The sequence below is a fragment of the Fukomys damarensis genome, unplaced genomic scaffold (genome assembly GCF_012274545.1).
Source record: "Fukomys damarensis isolate Sample0158 unplaced genomic scaffold, DMR_v1.0_HiC HiC_scaffold_25, whole genome shotgun sequence".
NCBI classification, from domain to species: Eukaryota; Metazoa; Chordata; class Mammalia; order Rodentia; family Bathyergidae; genus Fukomys; species Fukomys damarensis.
In genome coordinates, this window is record NW_022900937.1 from 27,392,941 (window position 1) to 27,411,936 (window position 18,996).

An 18,996-nucleotide genomic window follows, 5' to 3' on the forward strand; every position below is an offset into this window, starting at 1 on the left:
TTTTATCAGCTCAGTAAAAAAAAAAAAAAAAAGGCCCCATAGGAAGAAGAGTAGCGAAATGTGAGGAGCGATTCCTGTAAATACCTAAGTGATGGACTTGAAGGAATGTCAGATGATACAGCAGGAAAAAGCTTGAATATGAAGTATCACACCAGACTGAAAAGACATCCTTAGCCACACTCAGTAATTGTCCTTGAAGCTGGATTCTGAGCTTTGTGGTCATGGGTGTCCCCTGCTGGTCGTGAGCACACCTGCAGAGAGGTTTATGTCTGGGCTCACGCTGAAGTCCTCTCACTGTGTCTCCAACAGTAATACACGGTGGTGTCCTCGGGGGTCACGGAGTTCAGCTGCAGGGAGAACTGGTTCTTGGCTGTGTCAGCAGTGATGGAGATGCCGCCCTCAAAGGCTGGGTTGTACTTTGTGCTCCCTAGGAAGTAGCTCCCCATCCACTGTAGAGCTTTTTCAGGAGGCTGGCGGATCCAACTCCACAAGTAATTAGTGACAGAGCCCCCGGTGACAGTGCAGGTGAGGGACAGGGTCTGTCCAGGCTTCACCAGGCCAGGTCCTGAATCCTGAAGTGTCAGATCAGACAGGACACCTGAGGACAAGGGGAGTCACGGTGAGTCTTTCCCATCCCACTGCCAGGCCCCTGTGAACAACTAGAGACCCCAGGACCCTCACCCAGAGGAGCAGTCATCAGGCACAGAAGGGTCCAGAGCGTCTTCATGGTACCTGCAGGATGGAGACCTCCACAACAGCCTGAATGGTGAGAGGATTTGTTCTGCTAGCTCCTAGCCTCATTTGCATGTGTGTCTGGAGGGGCTGCATTAAGGAGGCTGAGCCTGGGTGACTGTGACTAGTTCTGAGACCTGGTACTCAGTATAGGAGCTGACCAGCCTGGCTCTGGTCATCTGGGATTTATCCCTGGCTAAGATGTATGCTGTTCTGTGACTTTACATGAGTCAGTGGTGCAGTTCATGAACTATGTAAAGAACATGCTTGGGGTTTTGCTTTTGTCTTCTATGAGACTATCAGGCTGTGGCTGAAATTGTATTTATTTATTTTGTTTGTTTGTACCAGGATTGAACTCAGGACCTTCAGCTTGCAGGCAGGCAGGGCACCACGGAGCTACATCCCCCGGCCTGAAATTTTAATTTTTGGTGAGACCCTTCATGTTGCCACTGGTGGTGCACAATATACCTCAGCCCACCTGCCTGGGACTTTCAAGGTCTTTCAGTGGGAGTTCTGGGAAGCATTTTGTTCGAGTGTCTTCTTATGTTTCTATTTTGTTTGTTTGCTTATTCGAAGTTGGCTTATTGTAGTAAAAAGTTCTGTTTCTAGTGTGGAGAAGTCCGAAGTTAATTTCTAACTTTCAATATATTTCTTGGATGTACGAAGTACAGGCTTTTGCTTCTGTCCCAGGACCCAACCACCTCCCTTTAACGGATATGGAAGGCTGCAGCATGTTGTCAAGAAAGCCAATTAACAGCAACACCTAAGTTGACTTGGATACAGTAATAAAATCAGTGTGAATTATAGCATTAAATGCAAACAAAATATTGACAAATCTGAAGGACCAATAAAATACTCTATTTGTCGATATACAAGAGATCTATATTTATGGTATGAACAGTAAGAGAAACCAAATATTGATGTACTATTAACATACAGTTAATATCTACTAAATGGAACAACTTTACCTCTCCAGAAAATAGAACAGCAATAGTGTAATATGCACTATTATGTAGAGCTTAATAAAGTTTAATAGTTATACTAGTAAAAGTGCAGGGATGGGAAGCCAGAGAATGGTAAAAGAAATTTTTGAAAAATTAATCAATGTAATAGGAGCAGGAGGTGAACGTAAAATAGGCTGTCCCACTAAGGAGTGAAAGAATTAATAATGAAACAGAAAATTTTGATAAAAGAAAGGTAAGAAGGAAAAGAAAAACTGTTGTAAGGAGACAAGGTAAATGCAAAAAGAGAAACTAAAAGAAGAGAAGAAAATCCTAGAAGAAAAAGCCCAAATCCCCAAAAAGACTGATAAAGGAGAAAGAAATTCAAAATGGAAGATGAACAAAATTACATAAAAATGCATATATTATTGAATGAGTGGTTTCTCTCCATGATCCACAGTCTTGGGATCCAGCCAGTGATGGATGTTTTTCTATGCACTGCTTTAGGGCCTCTGTGATTTGAGGTGTCCTCCTGCACAGGAGACCCCTCTGTTCATTCCTCCCAGACCGTGGTCACCATCCGAGCCAAGGAGTGTCCTTCCCCTCATGGTAGATGGGAAACACAAACAGCCTTCTGTTCTCTGCTGGACTCAGGCTGCGAGGCGAGGGTTCGAGTGGGTTGGTGGACTCAGTGTGCACACTGATGCGGCTGGTCCTTCCTTCTCTCCCGGGTGCTGTCCTCGTCCAGGTTCAAGTCAGTTGGTTAGAATCTGACTCTGCTGCCCTGAGCTGTGCTCCCCGAGGGTGGGCTGGGGCTTCTCTGGCATGCGTCCTCTCGTGTGGGGCCTGGCGGCCCTCCCGTGCCGTGGGTCCGCTCTCTATGGGGTGTGGGTGCCTTTGCTCTCTTCTCACACGAGGGTGAGGACCCACTCCAGGTCTTCTCCCTCACACGGGGGAAGGACGCCACTCTTCAGGCACGGTTCTGCTCTCACGTGGGGTGCGGTTCCACTCTGAGTCTATCCCACTGCTCCAAGTATCTTATAATCAGTTCATTATTTTAGCGAATCTTGCCAGGTTCTGCCTGTCACAATCTTTCTTTTCACCAACTGAACTGGGTTAAGTAATCCCCCAAATTTCTCCTGTTGGAAACTTAGTTCTCAAAAAATAGTATTTGGAAATGTAAATACTGGGAGGTGATTGGGTCCGGAGCGCCCCTCCCTGGGTTGGTTAACCCACCAGTGGAGTAAAGGATTAGCAGGTCATTGGAGTGTGGCTCTGTTAAAGAGTGACTCCGTTTTCCTGGCCACTTGCGGTCTCTCCACGTGCTGCCCTCCACTGTGCGTGATGCACTGGGAAGCCCTCTCCACAAGCTGGCGCTGAGCTCTTGGGCATCTGGAGACGTAAGGTAAATGAACCCCTAACCTTCATAAATTACTTGCTCTGCTCGTCCATCCATCTATTCTGTGGCAGCAACAGAAAATGGACTCCGATACCAAGCAAACACTTTGAGTTGGAGAGTTTCCCTCATAATATTGCAAAGGTTGTGGCCCATTCCCGTGCTGCATACTTCAGTGTGCGCAAAAGCGTTTGGAAGTTAAAATTATTATTGATGGCCATGTTCCCCAGAATTATAACTAATTTTTCACTAGTGAATTCTGTCCTAAGCCAGGGTATTGATGAGTTGAGCCTTGATGAGTGTCTGAGGAATGAGAAGTGTAGTGAAAGCTCTTAGGGAGTCTCTCACAATGGGTGCGGCAATGGTGTAGCAAATTGTGAGAAGTGATTTCTGTAAAATCCTAAATGAGAGATTGGAGGGGATGTGGGTGACTGGCCCAGGAGGGGCTTGATGATAGTGAGAGAAGTCACCCCAGTCTCTGAAAGTGGGTCTATAGCCTCTCTTTGTATTTGTCCCTGGGGTGGAGCTCTGTGCTTAGTGGTCACAGGCTCCCCCTGCTGGCCGTAAGCACACCCGCGGGGAGCTTTTTGCCTGGGCTCACACTGATCTCACTGTGAGCCAAGTCCTGCACAGTAATACATGGCTGTGTCCTCGGGGGTCACGGAGTTCAGCTGCAGGGAGAACTGGTTCTTGGCTGTGTCAGCAGTGATGGAGATGCGGTCCTCAAAGGCTGGGTTGTAGTTTGTGCTCCTTAACAAGAAGCTCCCCATCCACTGTAGAGCTTTCCCAGGGGGCTGGCGGATCCAATGCCAGTAGTAACTAGTAGTGACAGAGCCCCCGGTGACAGTGCAGGTGAGGGACAGGGTCTGTCCAGGCTTCACCAGGCCAGGTCCTGAATCCTGAAGTGTCAGATCAGACAGGACACCTGAGGACAAGGGGAGTCATGGTGAGTTTTTCACGTTCCACTCACAGTCCCCTGTGTACAACTAGAGACCCCAGGACCCTCACCCAGAGGAGCAGTCATCAGGCACAGAAGGGTCCAGAGCGTCTTCATGGTGCCTGCAGGATGGAGACCTCCACAACAGCCTGTCTGGTGAGAGGATTTGTTCTGCTAGCTCCTAGCCTCATTTGCATGTGTGTCTGGAGGGGCTGCGTAAAGGAGGTGGAGCCTGGGTGACTGTCACTGGTTCTGAGACCTGGTACTTAGTATGGGAGCTGCCTAGCCTGGCTCTGGTCATCTGGGATTTATTCTTTTCTACGCTGTACTCGGTTCTGTGACTTTGCATGGGTCAGTGGTGCAGTTGATGACCATGTAACGAACATGCTGAGGGTTTCGCTTCTATCCTCTGTGAGACCATCAGGCTGTGGATGAAATTGTATTATTATCATTATTAGTTTTTGTAGTGGGATTGAACTCAGGATCTTGCACTTGCCAATCAGGCGGGGCACCGCTGAGCTACATCCCCAGGCCTGAAATTTTAATTTTTGGGGAGATCCTTCTTGCAGGTGCTGTTGCTGCTGGTGGTGCACAATATACCTTAGCCCACCTGCCTGGGACTTTCAATATCTTTCAGATATGAGTCTTTCAAAATTCACATCCGTTTCTTCTCCAGCTTCTCCATCCCCTTTAGCTGTGATGTGCTGCAGAGAAGTTCTTTACAGACCATGGGAACTGGGGTTTCTAGATGTCTCACTCACCTGTATGTTTTATTATTTCATCTTTTTGAAAGTTTTCAATTATTATTTCAATAAACATAATTTTTATGTGATTTGTCCTAGTTTAAATTTTTTACTAATTACAATTAACCTTAGATTGGTCTTATTTGTATAACTTAGGAGCTGTGGATCTATTTTTCATGTTCTCTTTTTTGTTTTTAGAATGTCTTTCATTAATTGGTATTTACAACTGCCCCGTGTTCTGATTTTAAGACTCTGTCTTCCCATTGGTCACTTTGCTGCCCTTACTTTCAAGAGAATATTTAGTCTCCCAAGTTTCTCCTTGGAGCCCTTTTATGGACTCTAATTCATTGCTATGTTTATAATGTGTGTTCTGAGTCATTTTGCTTAGCTCTTCATCTTATTTAAGTGTCTTTTTTGGACTTGCTGGTGATTTTGTTTAACTGGCCCGGTGTCTTATTGTTTACACCTTCTTTGCCCTCCAGATGCCTTATTGAACTGTTTCATTATCCCCCTAATAGCACATTGAATGATTCATCTTGAGGCTCTTGCTGTTTCCCCTTTAATGCTACCTGGATAATCTTTGGGAGAGCTGGGAGTTCTGGAAAGCATTTTGTTGGACTGTCTTCTTGTGATTCTTTTTGTTTGTTTGCTTATTTTATGTTGAGACCTGTTGGCTCATTGTAGTGAAAAGTTCTGTTTCTAGTGTGGAGAAGTCCAAAGTTAATTTCTAGCTTTCAATGATGTTTCTTGGATGTAGAAAGTACAGGCTTTTGCCTCTGTCCCAGGACCCAACCACCTCCCTTTCAGTGATATGGGAGGCTGTGGCATGTTGTCAAGAAAGCTAATTAATAGCAACAGCTATGTCACCTTGGATATAGTAATACAATCAGTATCAATTATAGCATTAAATGCAAACAAAATATTGACCAACCCAAAGGACCAATAAAGTGCTATCGTTGTCAATTTCAAAAGAGATCTATACTTATAGTCTGAACACTAAGAGAATAAAAATATTGACATACCATTAACCTACAGTAATGGACCTACTAAGTGGACTGACTTTACCTCTACAGAAATTAGAACAGCAATAGTGAATTGTACACTATTATGTAGAAATTCATATAGTTTCATAGTTATACTAGTAATGGTGGAGGTGTGGGGAACCAGAGAATGGTAAAATAAAATTTTGAAAAATTAATGGAATAGGAGGAGGAGGTGAACGTAAGATAGGCTGTCCCATTAAGGAGTGAAAGAATTAATAATGAAACAGAAAATTTTGATAAAAGAAAGGTAAGAGGGAGAAGAAAAAGTTTGAAGGAAACAAGGTAAATGGAAAAAGAGAAACTAAAAAGAGAACAGAATACTGGGAGAAAAAGCCCAAATCCCCAAAAAGACTGATGAAGGAGAAAGAAATTCAAAACAGAAGATGAAAAAAGATTGAATCAAAGAAAAAATGCATATGTTATTAAATTAGTGGTTTCTTTCCGTGATCCTCAGTCTTGGGATCCAGCCAGTGATGGATGCTTTTCTATGCACTGCTTTAGGGCCTCTGTGATTTGAGGTGTCCTCCTGCACAGGAGACCCCTCTGTTCATTCCTCCCAGACCGTGGTCACCATCCGAGCCAAGGAGTGTCCTTCCCCTCATGGTAGATGGGAAACACAAACAGCCCTCTGTTCTCTGCTGGACTCAGGCTGCGAGGCGAGGGTTCGAGTGGGTTGGTGGACTCAGTGTGCACACTGATGCGGCTGGTCCTTCCTTCTCTCCCGGGTGCTGTCCTCGTCCAGGTTCAAGTCAGTTGGTTAGAATCTGACTCTGCTGCCCTGAGCTGTGCTCCCCGAGGGTGGGCTGGGGCTTCTCTGGCATGCGTCCTCTCGTGTGGGGCCTGGCGGCCCTCCCGTGCCGTGGGTCCGCTCTCTATGGGGTGTGGGTGCCTTTGCTCTCTTCTCACACGAGGGTGAGGACCCACTCCAGGTCTTCTCCCTCACACGGGGGAAGGACGCCACTCTTCAGGCACGGTTCTGCTCTCACGTGGGGTGCGGTTCCACTCTGAGTCTATCCCACTGCTCCAAGTATCTTATAATCAGTTCATTATTTTAGCGAATCTTGCCAGGTTCTGCCTGTCACAATCTTTCTTTTCACCAACTGAACTGGGTTAAGTAATCCCCCAAATTTCTCCTGTTGGAAACTTAGTTCTCAAAAGATAGTATTTGGAAATGTAAATACTGGGAGGTGATTGGGTCCGGAGCGCCCCTCCCTGGGTTGGTTAACCCACCAATGGAGTAAAGGATTAGCAGGTCATTGGAGTGTGGCTCTGTTAAAGAGTGACTCCGTTTTCCTGGCCACTTGCGGTCTCTCCACGTGCTGCCCTCCACTGTGCGTGATGCACTGGGAAGCCCTCTCCACAAGCTGGCGCTGAGCTCTTGGGCATCTGGAGACGTAAGGTAAATGAACCCCTAACCTTCATAAATTACTTGCTCTGCTCGTCCATCCATCTATTCTGTGGCAGCAACAGAAAATGGACTCCGATACCAAGCAAACACTTTGAGTTGGAGAGTTTCCCTCATAATATTGCAAAGGTTGTGGCCCATTCCCGTGCTGCATACTTCAGTGTGCGCAAAAGCGTTTGGAAGTTAAAATTATTATTGATGGCCATGTTCCCCAGAATTATAACTAATTTTTCACTAGTGAATTCTGTCCTAAGCCAGGGCATTGATGAGTTGAGCCTTGATGAGTGTCTGAGGAATGAGAAGTGTAGTGAAAGCTCTTAGGGAGTCTCTCACAATGGGTGCGGCAATGGTGTAGCAAATTGTGAGAAGTGATTTCTGTAAAATCCTAAATGAGAGATTGGAGGGGATGTGGGTGACTGGCCCAGGAGGGGCTTGATGATAGTGAGAGAAGTCACCCCAGTCTCTGAAAGTGGGTCTATAGCCTCACTTTGTATTTGTCCCTGGGGTGGAGCTCTGTGCTCAGTGGTCACAGGCTCCCCCTGCTGGCCATGAGCACACTCGTGGGGAGCTTTTTGCCTGGGCTCACACTGATGTCCTCTCACTGTGAGCCAAGTCCTGCACAGTAATACATGGCTGTGTCCTCGGGGGTCACGGAGTTCAGCTGCAGGGAGAACTGGTTCTTGGCTGTGTCAGCAGTGATGGAGATGCGTCCCTCGAAGGCTGGGTTGTAGGTTGGGTCCCCCCACCAGCGCCCCATCCACTCTAGAGCTTTCCCAGGAGGCTGGCGGAACCAATGCCAGGAGTCACTACTAGTGACCAAGCCCCCGGTGACTGTGCAGGTGAGGGACAGGGTCTGTCCAGGCTTCACCAGGGCAGGTCCTGACTCCTGCAGTGTCGGATCAGACAGGACACCTGAGGACAAGGGGAGTCATGATGAGTCTTTCCCGTTCCACTCCCAGTCCCCTGTAACCGTCTAGAGACCCCAGGACCCTCACCCAGAGGAGCAGTCATCAGGCACAGAAGGGTCCACAGCATCTCCATGTTGTCATGCAGGACTGAGACCTCCACCCTGGCCCTGCTTGTGACAGAGATTTCTTCTGCCAGCGCCTCGTGTGATTTGCATGTGTCTCTGGCAGGCAGTATAAGAACTGAGCCAGGATGACAGGGCTTCCTGAGACCTGGTACTGCATGGTGGAGCTGCTGAGCCCAGCGCTGGTGCTATGGGATCCACTCCTAGCTAAGCTGTTCTCTGCTATGTGACTTTGCTGGGGTTGGTGCTGCATTCGATGACCATGTAAAGAAAATGTTATGGTCTCCTTCTTGTCTCCTATCAGCCCCTCATTCTGTGCCTTTGAATTAATTCCTGGAGAAACCCTTCATTAAAGTCGTGTTCCAGACAGTGCTGTAGATTCTACCTAGCCCACCTGGCTGGGGCTCTTGTGGTTTATAGCCATCAAATATGAGTCTTCGACAGCTCATGTTGACTTCTTCCCCAGTGTTTCTAATTGCAAATGCAGACAGTGCGGTAGCTCTGATACAAGACGGTGACCCCATGCACACCATCATTTTAGCAGCATCTTGGCCACGGACCATTCATGTCTGAGAAGAGTTTGCATCAAAACTTAGGGCCAGTGACAGGCAGTGACAGCAAGTTAGAGGGTGTGGGTGCTGCTGCATTTGGGCTGAGGATAGAGAGGCGTTATTGAGGGTGGAGAGGAGAGGCCCACAGCAAGGAGGCAAACTTGATCTCCAGGCAACACAGAGAGTGCACTACAGAGAGCCCGGGCAGGAGCAGCCACCAGACAGATTCTATTCAAATTGAGCAGCGGGTGAACTGGAAATGGTGTCTACTCCTCATAAGTGGGTCTCCAAGTAAGAGGCGTCATGACGGCCCCAGGGGAAGTCCTGACAACGTGCAGATTTCCTCATCAGGCTCTTCGTGACACATGAGGACACAGCGCCACTGTGAGCACTTCTGGAGGAAGTATCCACAGCAGCTCTGGAGAGTAAGAGAAGAATAAGGAAACAGCATGAATAAAAAAGTATTCAGGAAGCAGAAAGTTCTGGAATAATCTGTCTGTAATTATATTCAGACTGTAAGAAAGGTCTCAATTTTTCAAGGAAGATCAGAATGTCAGGAAAAGGAAGGTGCATATAAGAACAAATGAACTTTCCCAAATTTAGATAAACCAAAAGCTTGAGTACTAGGAACTACATGGATATATCGGTGAAATGAAAAAAGAAGCATTTTAAGAACAAAAAAAATCATTGTAAAGAATATTGTACTCTATGGTTGCATCACATTTTCTTTATCCATTCATGTAGTGAATAACATCTTTCTTTGCAGTATAGGGGGCTTATGAATATAGTAAAAATAATTTCATGCTGATGTTTTCTGATATATATATATATATATATATGTTGCTTTTCCTACATTTTGTGCATTTTATTATAACTAGTATTTAAAATCATAAAGACTGTACCTATTTGGGAGCTAATGTGATGATTTGATACATGTGTACCATGTGTTGAATTTAAATCAGGATAAACTTTTACCATTTTTATGATAAAAATACTCAAACTCCTTCTGCTAGCTTTGTGAAATTGGCAGTGCAGTACTCTTACCTATAATTGCCTGCAGGTACAATAGCAAACCAGAGCTTCTTACTCCTATAGAATGGTCCCTCAGTCCCCCTTCATCGAGCTCTCCTTATTTGCTTTTTTTTTTTTCTCATTGAGTTTATTGGTACATTTTAGGTATACAGTACAGTTACATTCATTACTGGGATCCTGTACCTTCATGTGACAGGTCTTGGTTCTCATGTTTACCCCTTGTCCCTGCCCTCCCTTCACCTCTCCTCCTTCCCCCTTTACAAACACTTCATTTCCATTTCTTCATTTTCTCCTATTTTTTTCTTTTCCCTTATTAGCTTTCCCGTACCCTTCCCACTTTCCCTACACTTATTTGCTTTTTTAAATCTGTTGGATTTACACTGACAGCGCTACTTCCCGGGTTGTGCTTTATGTTGAGGCCTGGCTTTGCAAAAGCAGTCACGGTGCAATCTGTGTAGTTTTTGCCTTCTTGTTCTCCCACCAGCAAGGAGTGCAAGTTACCAGCTCACCCATATCAATGTAGAACTGGATTCATTGCAAAAGGCACTTCATGGTTTCCTGCTGTGATTTAATTTGGGGTTCCTTAATGAAAACAATGGGAATTTGGCTTTCACATGCTTATTTGGCATCCACATATCTTCTCTAATAATGTGTCACTCAGATATTTTCATATATTTTGGGGGCTTGTCAATGGAAAAGTGTACAATTCTTAGTGGGTTCTTAAGGTACCACCCAGAAACTTGTAATCTGATTTCATTTTTCAAATGCTTTCCACCTTGAAAATAGTTGTTCACTGACATGTACCAAAGCAATAAAATGAATGCACACAATTGTGATGTGAGAAACAGGCTCCTGTGGGAAGATAGGTCTTATCCAAGAGCTGTGATCACACTTTTCATTGTGCGGAATGTCTGGTTGCAACTTCGAGCGCTGTATTTGAAAATGTGCATGGGATGTATTCATGTCACCTGAAATTGGGGGCATAAATATGCCAAACGTTGGTTGAATTTTTCAAAAAGTTTGAAAGCTATTTTCAAATTCCTTAAAAACTGGAAAGCAAGATTGTGTATTTTTCACTCTTCATGGGTCTATGTTTAAATATATATATCAAAACGAACAATGTTGTTAGACAGAACAGGAACCTACTATAATACGTATAAGCTTCATGCCAAATAGTGGCATGGTTTTAAGCAGTACAAATAAAGTGACTTTAACCTTGAAGATGTATGTTTAACTCTTTCAAGTGAGCAGTGCCCTTATGATCTAATCACATTTCTTGGCCCCAACTCTGAGGGCTGCTGCACTTGAGGGGTGGTCACACTTTGCATGCTTTAGCTTTAGGAGGGCATTTAAGATCCAAACCATAATACCATACATTTAACCCTTAATGCTTGTCCAACTTCATACTTAGCAATTCGGTAAAGGCTTTGGTGATTTGTATATTACTGGTGTGTGGAGTATGGGTCTGGTGAACAAGTAGTGTCCTATCAATGACCCAATGGACCCAGATAGCAGGTACCCTTCATGATGCACCTTTATTAACAGAACACAGGATTTCTCCCAGATAAATAGCTAAGAAGAGGATCTGATGAAGAATTAAAGTAACAGCAAGTCAGGACCCTCAGGCTCTGGGGTGAAGAGGAAACCCCAGAGGCTGACAGGAAGTGCACACTTTCCTGACCTGAGAGGGGCCTGAGCACAGACCCAGCCTCTGATTGTGTACAGGAGGCCGTCAAAGCTGAGTCTCTGTGCTGCTCTTGCACAGTAATATGTGGCTGTGTCTCCAGGGTCCATGCTGGTCACCGTGAGGGACACCTGGTTGTTGGTGTCCTTGGAAATTGTGAGCCGGCTCTTTAGGGCTGAGTTGTAGTACTTAGTATCATCCCACCAAAAATTTGCCAACCACTCCAGGCCCTTCCCTGGGGGCTGTCGGATCCAGGCTACACCCATACCAGATGTGCTCAGTGAGAAACCAGAGAAGGAGCAGGTCAGCCTGAGGGTCTGGGTGGGGGTCACCAGCCCAGGGCCAGACTCCTTCAGGGTGACCTGGGACAGGACCCCTGTGGAAAAACAGAGCAGAAAGGTGAGTTAGTTTGGACGAAGACAGGAGCTTTGCATCCTGAGACCCTGACCAGAGCACTCACAGGCCGGAAAGGTCAGCAGGAGAAGAATGGAGCACAGCCTGTCCATGGTGGGCCCAGGAGTCCTGACCCAGGCCCTGCTGGGCTTTTCAAGCCAAAATGGGAGGAGCCAGAAGAGCTTTGCATTCCCGCCCCACGTGCTGACCCTGAAGGGAGGACTCAAGTCTTAGAACACGGAGGGAACAAGGCTGTGATGCACAGCACTTGGCCCCTCTCATGTGAGTTACACATCTGCTCCCAATGGAGACATCTGCCCATTTGGGCCCAGGGCGTCAGACACAGAGCCTCAGATGAGCCTGTGGCTGGAAGACAGCAAGGCTGAGAGTTCCCTATTACTGCAGACAGGGTCCTCCCTGTGCTTCTCATCTTGGAGGATGGGAGAAGACCAAGACATATGGTGTCCCTCCTACTGGAACACTGTTTGCCTGGGGACAGCAGGAGGTGATTCCTGCATGTTCTTTCCTGTCCTGTCTATGACAGGAAGATGGGATGATGGTTAGCAAAAGAGAGGGACAGGAGAGTAGCCGTTTTAACTTCCTGTTTGTACAGGTGGCTGCTCAGTGTCTCCATGAGTGTGTCATGGCAGAAGGACAGTTCACAGAGCACCCACTTGTCCTCCTACCCAGTCAGCCCCGAGGAGAGAGAGGCTCCACATCTGACACAGCTCCACATCAGATTACAGCGCACGCTCAGTTTTCTCAGATCCAGAGAGGACCATGTGAGAAGCAGAGGAAGGACAGAGCTGGGCACTCAAGGTCATGACGTCCTATCCTGCTCACTGCCTCAGAAATGCTCAGTGTAATAGACACTTTTTGGTCTTGGATCCATTTATATTTGAGAACGGGAGAAAGTATCTTGATGGCCTAAATTTGACCGACATAGGATTTGAATGTATGCCTCAAATAAGATCATTCACTTGAGCATAGAAATAATTTTCTATCTGTAAGCTGATTTCCTTTCAGCAAGTTACAGCAAGGAAAATGGATATACTTCCACAATTAGACAATTTGTTGTCACCCAGCAGTGAGAGGTGCTGGGTGTCCACCAGCTTTCCCTTCCCCATGCAGTCTGGTGTCCCACACACTTCAGCGAGCACAAGAGAAAGGTCATCCCCATCATCCTGAATGCTCGCATTAGGAGCCGTGTATCACATGCAGCTGTATTCATTTTTAAATGATGAGGACTTGGTTTTTCAAGGACACCTGCATTCTGAGGATTTACAGTCTACTTTTGGGTGATGAATGTGTGCTTGGCTTGCAAAATTCAAATCAGAGATGAGGAAATAAATTAATCCCTAAAAAACACATCTATGAATGAAAGTTAACAAAAACATATCCTTTACTTTCTTTGGAAGTGATACATCATAAGTCAACTGAAATAGATGTGTGCACTCCAGGGTCTCTGCAGGTCATATGATACTGAGATGGAGAGGAAACCCCAGAGTCCAGGAAGTCTTCACTCTCCAGTTTTCCATGTCTGCAATTGTTCATGAGGCCCTTGTTGGAGTTCAGTGGATCCTCAGCGCCTTCTGCTGGTCCTCAGCTACCCCACCTGGAGGTTGGTGGGGGCTCATACTGATGTCCTCTCACTGTATGTCTTGTACAGTAATACAGGGCCAGGTCTTGGTGGTCCCAATTTCAGCTGAAGACAAGAACTGGTTATTGGAACTGTCCCTGGAGATGCTGACTTGGCTTTCCAGGGAGGGACATTAATCTGTGTGTCCACTATTACCACTGTGCCCCACCCCCTCCACTCCCTTCCCTGTGGACTGATCCCGCTCCAGTAGTAAAGGCTGGTGATGGAGTAACTGAGACCATGCAGGTGGGTGGACAGGGCTTTCAAAGGCTTCACCAGGCCAGGCTCTGACTCCTGCAGCTGCACCTGGGACAGGACACCAGGTATAGAATACATGGTGAGTTCCGGTCAGATTCAGCTTCCCTGTGTCTTCCTGTCTGATTCCTGGAACATTTACCTCTGGGAACCACTGCCAAAAGAGGAGGATCCAAAAGAGGAGCATCCATGTTCTTACAGATTATTTTTACAAATCCCACAAAATATCTTCGAGATTAACATAATTCCTGCATGTACACAATGTTGGCTGTGATTTAATCTGGATGCCCAGTTGAGTATTTACAGGTAAGATGTACAGTTGTATATAAAGGCAAAAGAGGTAGAGAGGGCTGTCCCTTTGCTGTCATTGATGGACCTGCTGCTCAGGGAAGAAAGCTGGCCGTGCCCTTACTGATCTCTGTGCTCTTCCTGAGGTCCCCTGTACCAGGCCCGGTGATATTGCAATTGTTACAATGTTAATGTGACATCTATCGATATCATATATAGTGCAGCACTGATTAATCATGTAATCTGTCCCACTCTAGTTATTTAATAATGTTATATTTTATTAGTGGAAAATAAAACAGCCTACAACTTGTAAGACTTTAGGTGAAATTTATTGGTAAATATTACAGAGATATTACTGCTTTCATGAATGCCTATGTATTGTTTTTCCAGATATCTGAGGCAATGTTGATATGCTTTTTATCATTTGTTGTATTATTTAATCTAAGGATACAAGTGTGGGTGTTTTTATGCACAGCATGAAATATGTCTGTGCAGTATCTCAATACATAATATATACAGTAATGAAATCCCAACAGTCAAGAAAAAAAGAAATCATGACATTTGAAACTTCTGTAAAATTACTGAAATTTTCAAACATTTACACACCATGAAATTGCCTGATTTAGCTAGACAGTGCAACCATTGTGTTCCCTGTGGTGACATATGCTATAATCTGAACACTGCGAGGCTGAGAGAGAAAAATGCCAATATCCAGCTGCACCCGGGCAATGTGATGTTGTAATGAGACATTATCCTCAAAATAGTAATAAAAATAAAATATATGAAAATGGCCTTGGCTGCAAAGGCATTGATTTAATTTCCAATACTGCAAAAAAGGGAAAAAATACATTACCTCCCTTACTGAAAATTTTTCCTATGAGTAAAAGTAAGATCTATTCTACTAGCCTATTCTCAAGAACAGAATGTGCAGTGATTTAATAGCACAACCATGCTGTGCAGTACATGTTTTGAACGTACTGTTCTGTCTTACTAGAATTTTGCTTACTTTGCCTAATACCATCTCACTCCCCACTGCCCCAGGCCCTATAAAATAATACCATCACTCCCCACTGCCCCAGGCCCTATAAATGTACATTTTACTCAATAATTCTTGGAGAACAAAATGTATATATCTTCTTTGTGAAAAAGTCCATTTGTATCCTTCTGAGTTACCTTTATTTTACTTAACATATAGCACTAATACCATCTCACTCCCCACTGCCCCAGGCCCTATAAATGTACATTTTACTCAATAATTCTTGGAGAACAAAATGTATATATCTTCTTTGTGAAAAAGTCCATTTGTATCCTTCTGAGTTACCTTTATTTTACTTAACATAGCATCCTCCAGACCCACCAATGTTATGAAAGGCATGACACTTTCAGGCTTAGTTTTTTATTCCACAGTGACGTATTTCTCCATCGGTTTCCTGAGAGCCAAGGGTTGATCCCATGTCTTGCTACAGTGACGAAGGCTGTAATAATCCTGGATTTCAGATGACAATTCCTCCTCCTAGCATCGACCAAAGGAGGAGTATGCTCAGATCGCTGTTGATCACACTCAAGATCAGAGCCTCCCTTTGTTTCTCGTGCATCGCTCAGGATAACAGATTGTCTGAGACTTACATCCACAGTGCAGCACAGTATGACACAGAAGAGGGATACAAGTGAGTTAGGAAGGGAGAGGACATCCTCATCTATGGACATACTTCTCCTCTCCATCCTCTGGCTTGTCTTGTCTCTCTGACCTGTTCAATGACTGAACAGAAGAAGTTGGGGCTCTGTCCTGAGCTGATTCCACTTCTCCGTCTTGAACTCTGATGGCCACCGTGAGAGGAGGGGCTGGGGAAATGCAGGATCCAGAGGGAGAATTCTGCTCCTGGATCAGATTCAGAACTCAGTGCATCCTGAGCAATCCCTGGTGTTCATGAGCACACTGCAGGGAGCTTTGTATCCAGACTCACACTGAGGTACCCCACTGTGTCTATTTTACAGTAATGCATAAGGGTGATCAGTGCTCAGGAAACATGACTCTAGGAGGTTCCTGCTGATGCTTACTCAGTATGTGAGAGCTTGGCTGTAATTCGTGTTCACACTGAGCCATATCACCCCAATACATTCCAGGCCCTTTCCTGCTGCATGCAGGAAGATTTGCACATGATTGAAAATCCACCTACCCCTCTTTCCACAGATGCCAGCTTCCAGACACAAATTCATTTTGAAACGTAGGAGGCTTAGTACAGTGTTTACCACCTTTAAATAAGATGGAAAAATACCTAAACAATTTAAATGGTAAATAGAAGTAGGATTATGTCCAGAAATTGAGAAACAACCGAGTTAACAGAATAAGATACAGATGTATATAAAGTTAATAAAATAAGATATATCTAGAGGAGTTCCGGTTCAGGAAGAGGAAACCACAGATACTGAAAATAACTTGCTCCCCACAGTGCTCTGCACCTGCACGTGGGGCCCATCCTGTACTCAGCTCTGTCCTGAGCAACCCCTGCTTGTTGTCAGTGCCCCTTAAGGGAGATTTGTGTCTGGACTCACACGGATTTCCCCTCCTCCTCTCTCCCACAGCACTATACATTCCTCCTTGTATCTCCAGATTCTCAGAGTTAATAAAACTTGGCTCTTGATCATGTCCTTTGTGATTCTCAGTGTTATAGGCTGATGTATAATGCATGCTCCCATTTCTCCATATTATACCTGTCCACTTCCATGAAATTTCTGAGTCTGACTGACACACCTCACAAAAATAGCTCATTAAAGAAAATCCAGAGCTCATACAGGTGAGGAACGGGGTCTCAAGGGCCTCAGCATGCCAAGTCCTCACTCCTTTCACTGTGCCTGGGATAAGACACCAAACACCCCACACCCCATGCCCAGGTCCCTCTCTGGAATCTCTGAGACACAGCAGGGAGCTGACATGGGGCAGAGGAGCAGTCCCAGGAATTCTGTCCTCTGGTGAACGCTCCTTTGAGAAGAGACTGGGGATGCTCAGCCAGGGCTAGGTTTTCGGCTTGAGACTATGAGTTGCACTACAAGAGAGAGGTCCAGAGACTGCAAATTGGGGGCCAAGGGCAGGGTCTATTTTTCCTTTCCAGGGAGGATGTTTTGCTTTTTGATTCAAAGAGAAAATAAGGACACAATACATCAGGGACTCTCCCTATATCTCTCTTGCCCCCTTACTTACAAATGTATTAGCATGGGACAGAGCATGTAAGGGTTGGGAGAAAAGTCCAGGTGGGCATATTTAACATTGAGTCTTCTGTGAGAGGGTTTCTGGAAAGGATTAACATTTGTGTTCTTTGACCCAGTCAAGATATAGCCTGTCCACATTGTGGATGAGCATGAACAAAACAGTTTTGGACTTGAATAGAGTTTGGAAAAAAAATAGAGGAGGGAAGCAGTTTGTAGTAACTCAGCCAGCCTAGTTGAGCCTGTAAATTGTTTCTTCATACCATGAATATGCCTAGATATGAGATTCCCACAGCCAACTGTACTCTGTACACAGTTTCTTCGCTTTCAGTCCTTTGAACCTTGGGACCAGCTTTCCAAGAACTTGCCGCTGGTACATCAGGGGGCATTTTGACTGTCATAATGGCTGAACCGGAATCTGTTCACCCACACCTCCATCCACTCATTCATCCATTTACCTATCTCTCTCTCCCCACGCCTACTTATCATCACCTATCTGGGTATCGCTGCTGGGATCTATTTCTATTCTTTCACAGATGGACACACTTGTCAAGAATATTCAAAGTCTTCATTAATTCCAGAGAGTGCAGCATATAACACTTTCCCATGAGTGCACTCAGTGATCACAGAACCAGCTCATCTCCCACATCCTGAGTGGGGATTGCAGGAGGTGTCCTGGTGGCGGCCGCAGGCGCTCAGGTCTTCCAATGGCACTTGCTGGTGTGGCATCAGTCTAGTTCGGAGTACTACTATCTCTGAACTTCATAAGACTGACCTCAAGTCAGTATCATTGTAGGTACAATGTGTGTGTCCCAAGAGTAAACCAGGCCACCCCACTCAGCACTGGAAAGGGTTGGTAGCTGTGAATCATGGCATCAGGAAATGCAGTGTGGAGGATGGAATACATTCTCTCAGAGCCCATGGAATACTTGGCAAGGGCCTGTCAGGAGGTCTATTGTATCCTGCTATGAGCTGAGTTGAGAACTGTGATTACCATATTCACACACCCTTAGTCCTCGTACACACACCCTAGATCCAGCCAGCTCTGAAATGCACCACCTACAACCATATGAGGAATTGAGAAGACAGCTAGATATAAGCCATAAAATTCCAGTTCTGCCCCCAGAAGAATCATGTGCATCCCTTTATGCAAAAGGCATTTTGTCCATCTCTCAGGCTTGCCTAAGCCCTAGCAGTTTTTGCATCTCTCAGAAGTCTAAGTCTAAAATCTCAGAGTCTTAAGGCAAACTCTTAGGTGTGAGCCTCCATCCAAATGAAAACAATTCCAAGGTACAATAAATATGCTCATTCCATATAGAGGGCAGAAGGGAATGTGACCAAACAAGACCAAAATCTAGCCCGGAAAACAATAAGTCCTGTAATCCGTGTCCAGCATCTATAGCAATCTGTAGCAAGATGTGAATTCCAAAAGGCTTGGGTGGGGCTGGCCCTACAGCGGTGCTGGTGCTTGCTCCTCTCATGGTTTCTCTCTTGAGGTGGACTTGCTCACTTCTTGCAGCTTTCTTCAGACAGTCCATGTCCCTGGCTTCTCCAACTTTCCTGGGTCTCCACTCTCCTTTTGTCTACTCACAAACAGCTTACACACTGCCCTCTTAGGTTCACACTGCCTGGCCTCCTAGGATTTCTGAAGTCTAGTGGAAGCCTTTCTGACACTATTATTTTGAATTCTGCATGCACCTCAAACCAGCACCACATAGAATAC

General features: G+C 45.4%; 4 gene segments (V, D, J or C); all 4 read right to left on the minus strand.

The window, feature by feature from the left end:
- Nucleotides 1-275: 275 nt before the first annotated feature.
- Nucleotides 276-727, minus strand: LOC117283350. The segment is given in 2 exon segments: nt 276-598; nt 682-727. Coding segments are annotated over 2 exon segments (369 nt in total).
- A 2,205-nt stretch (nt 728-2,932) lies between these two features.
- On the minus strand, nt 2,933-4,137 carry LOC104852970. The segment is given in 3 exon segments: nt 2,933-3,065; nt 3,682-3,994; nt 4,078-4,137. Coding segments are annotated over 3 exon segments (492 nt in total).
- A 3,658-nt stretch (nt 4,138-7,795) lies between these two features.
- Nucleotides 7,796-8,254, minus strand: LOC117283351. The segment is given in 2 exon segments: nt 7,796-8,109; nt 8,193-8,254. Coding segments are annotated over 2 exon segments (360 nt in total).
- A 797-nt stretch (nt 8,255-9,051) lies between these two features.
- Nucleotides 9,052-12,007, minus strand: LOC104852972. The segment is given in 3 exon segments: nt 9,052-9,196; nt 11,492-11,870; nt 11,955-12,007. Coding segments are annotated over 3 exon segments (570 nt in total).
- Between the last annotated feature and the right edge of the window lie 6,989 nt (nt 12,008-18,996).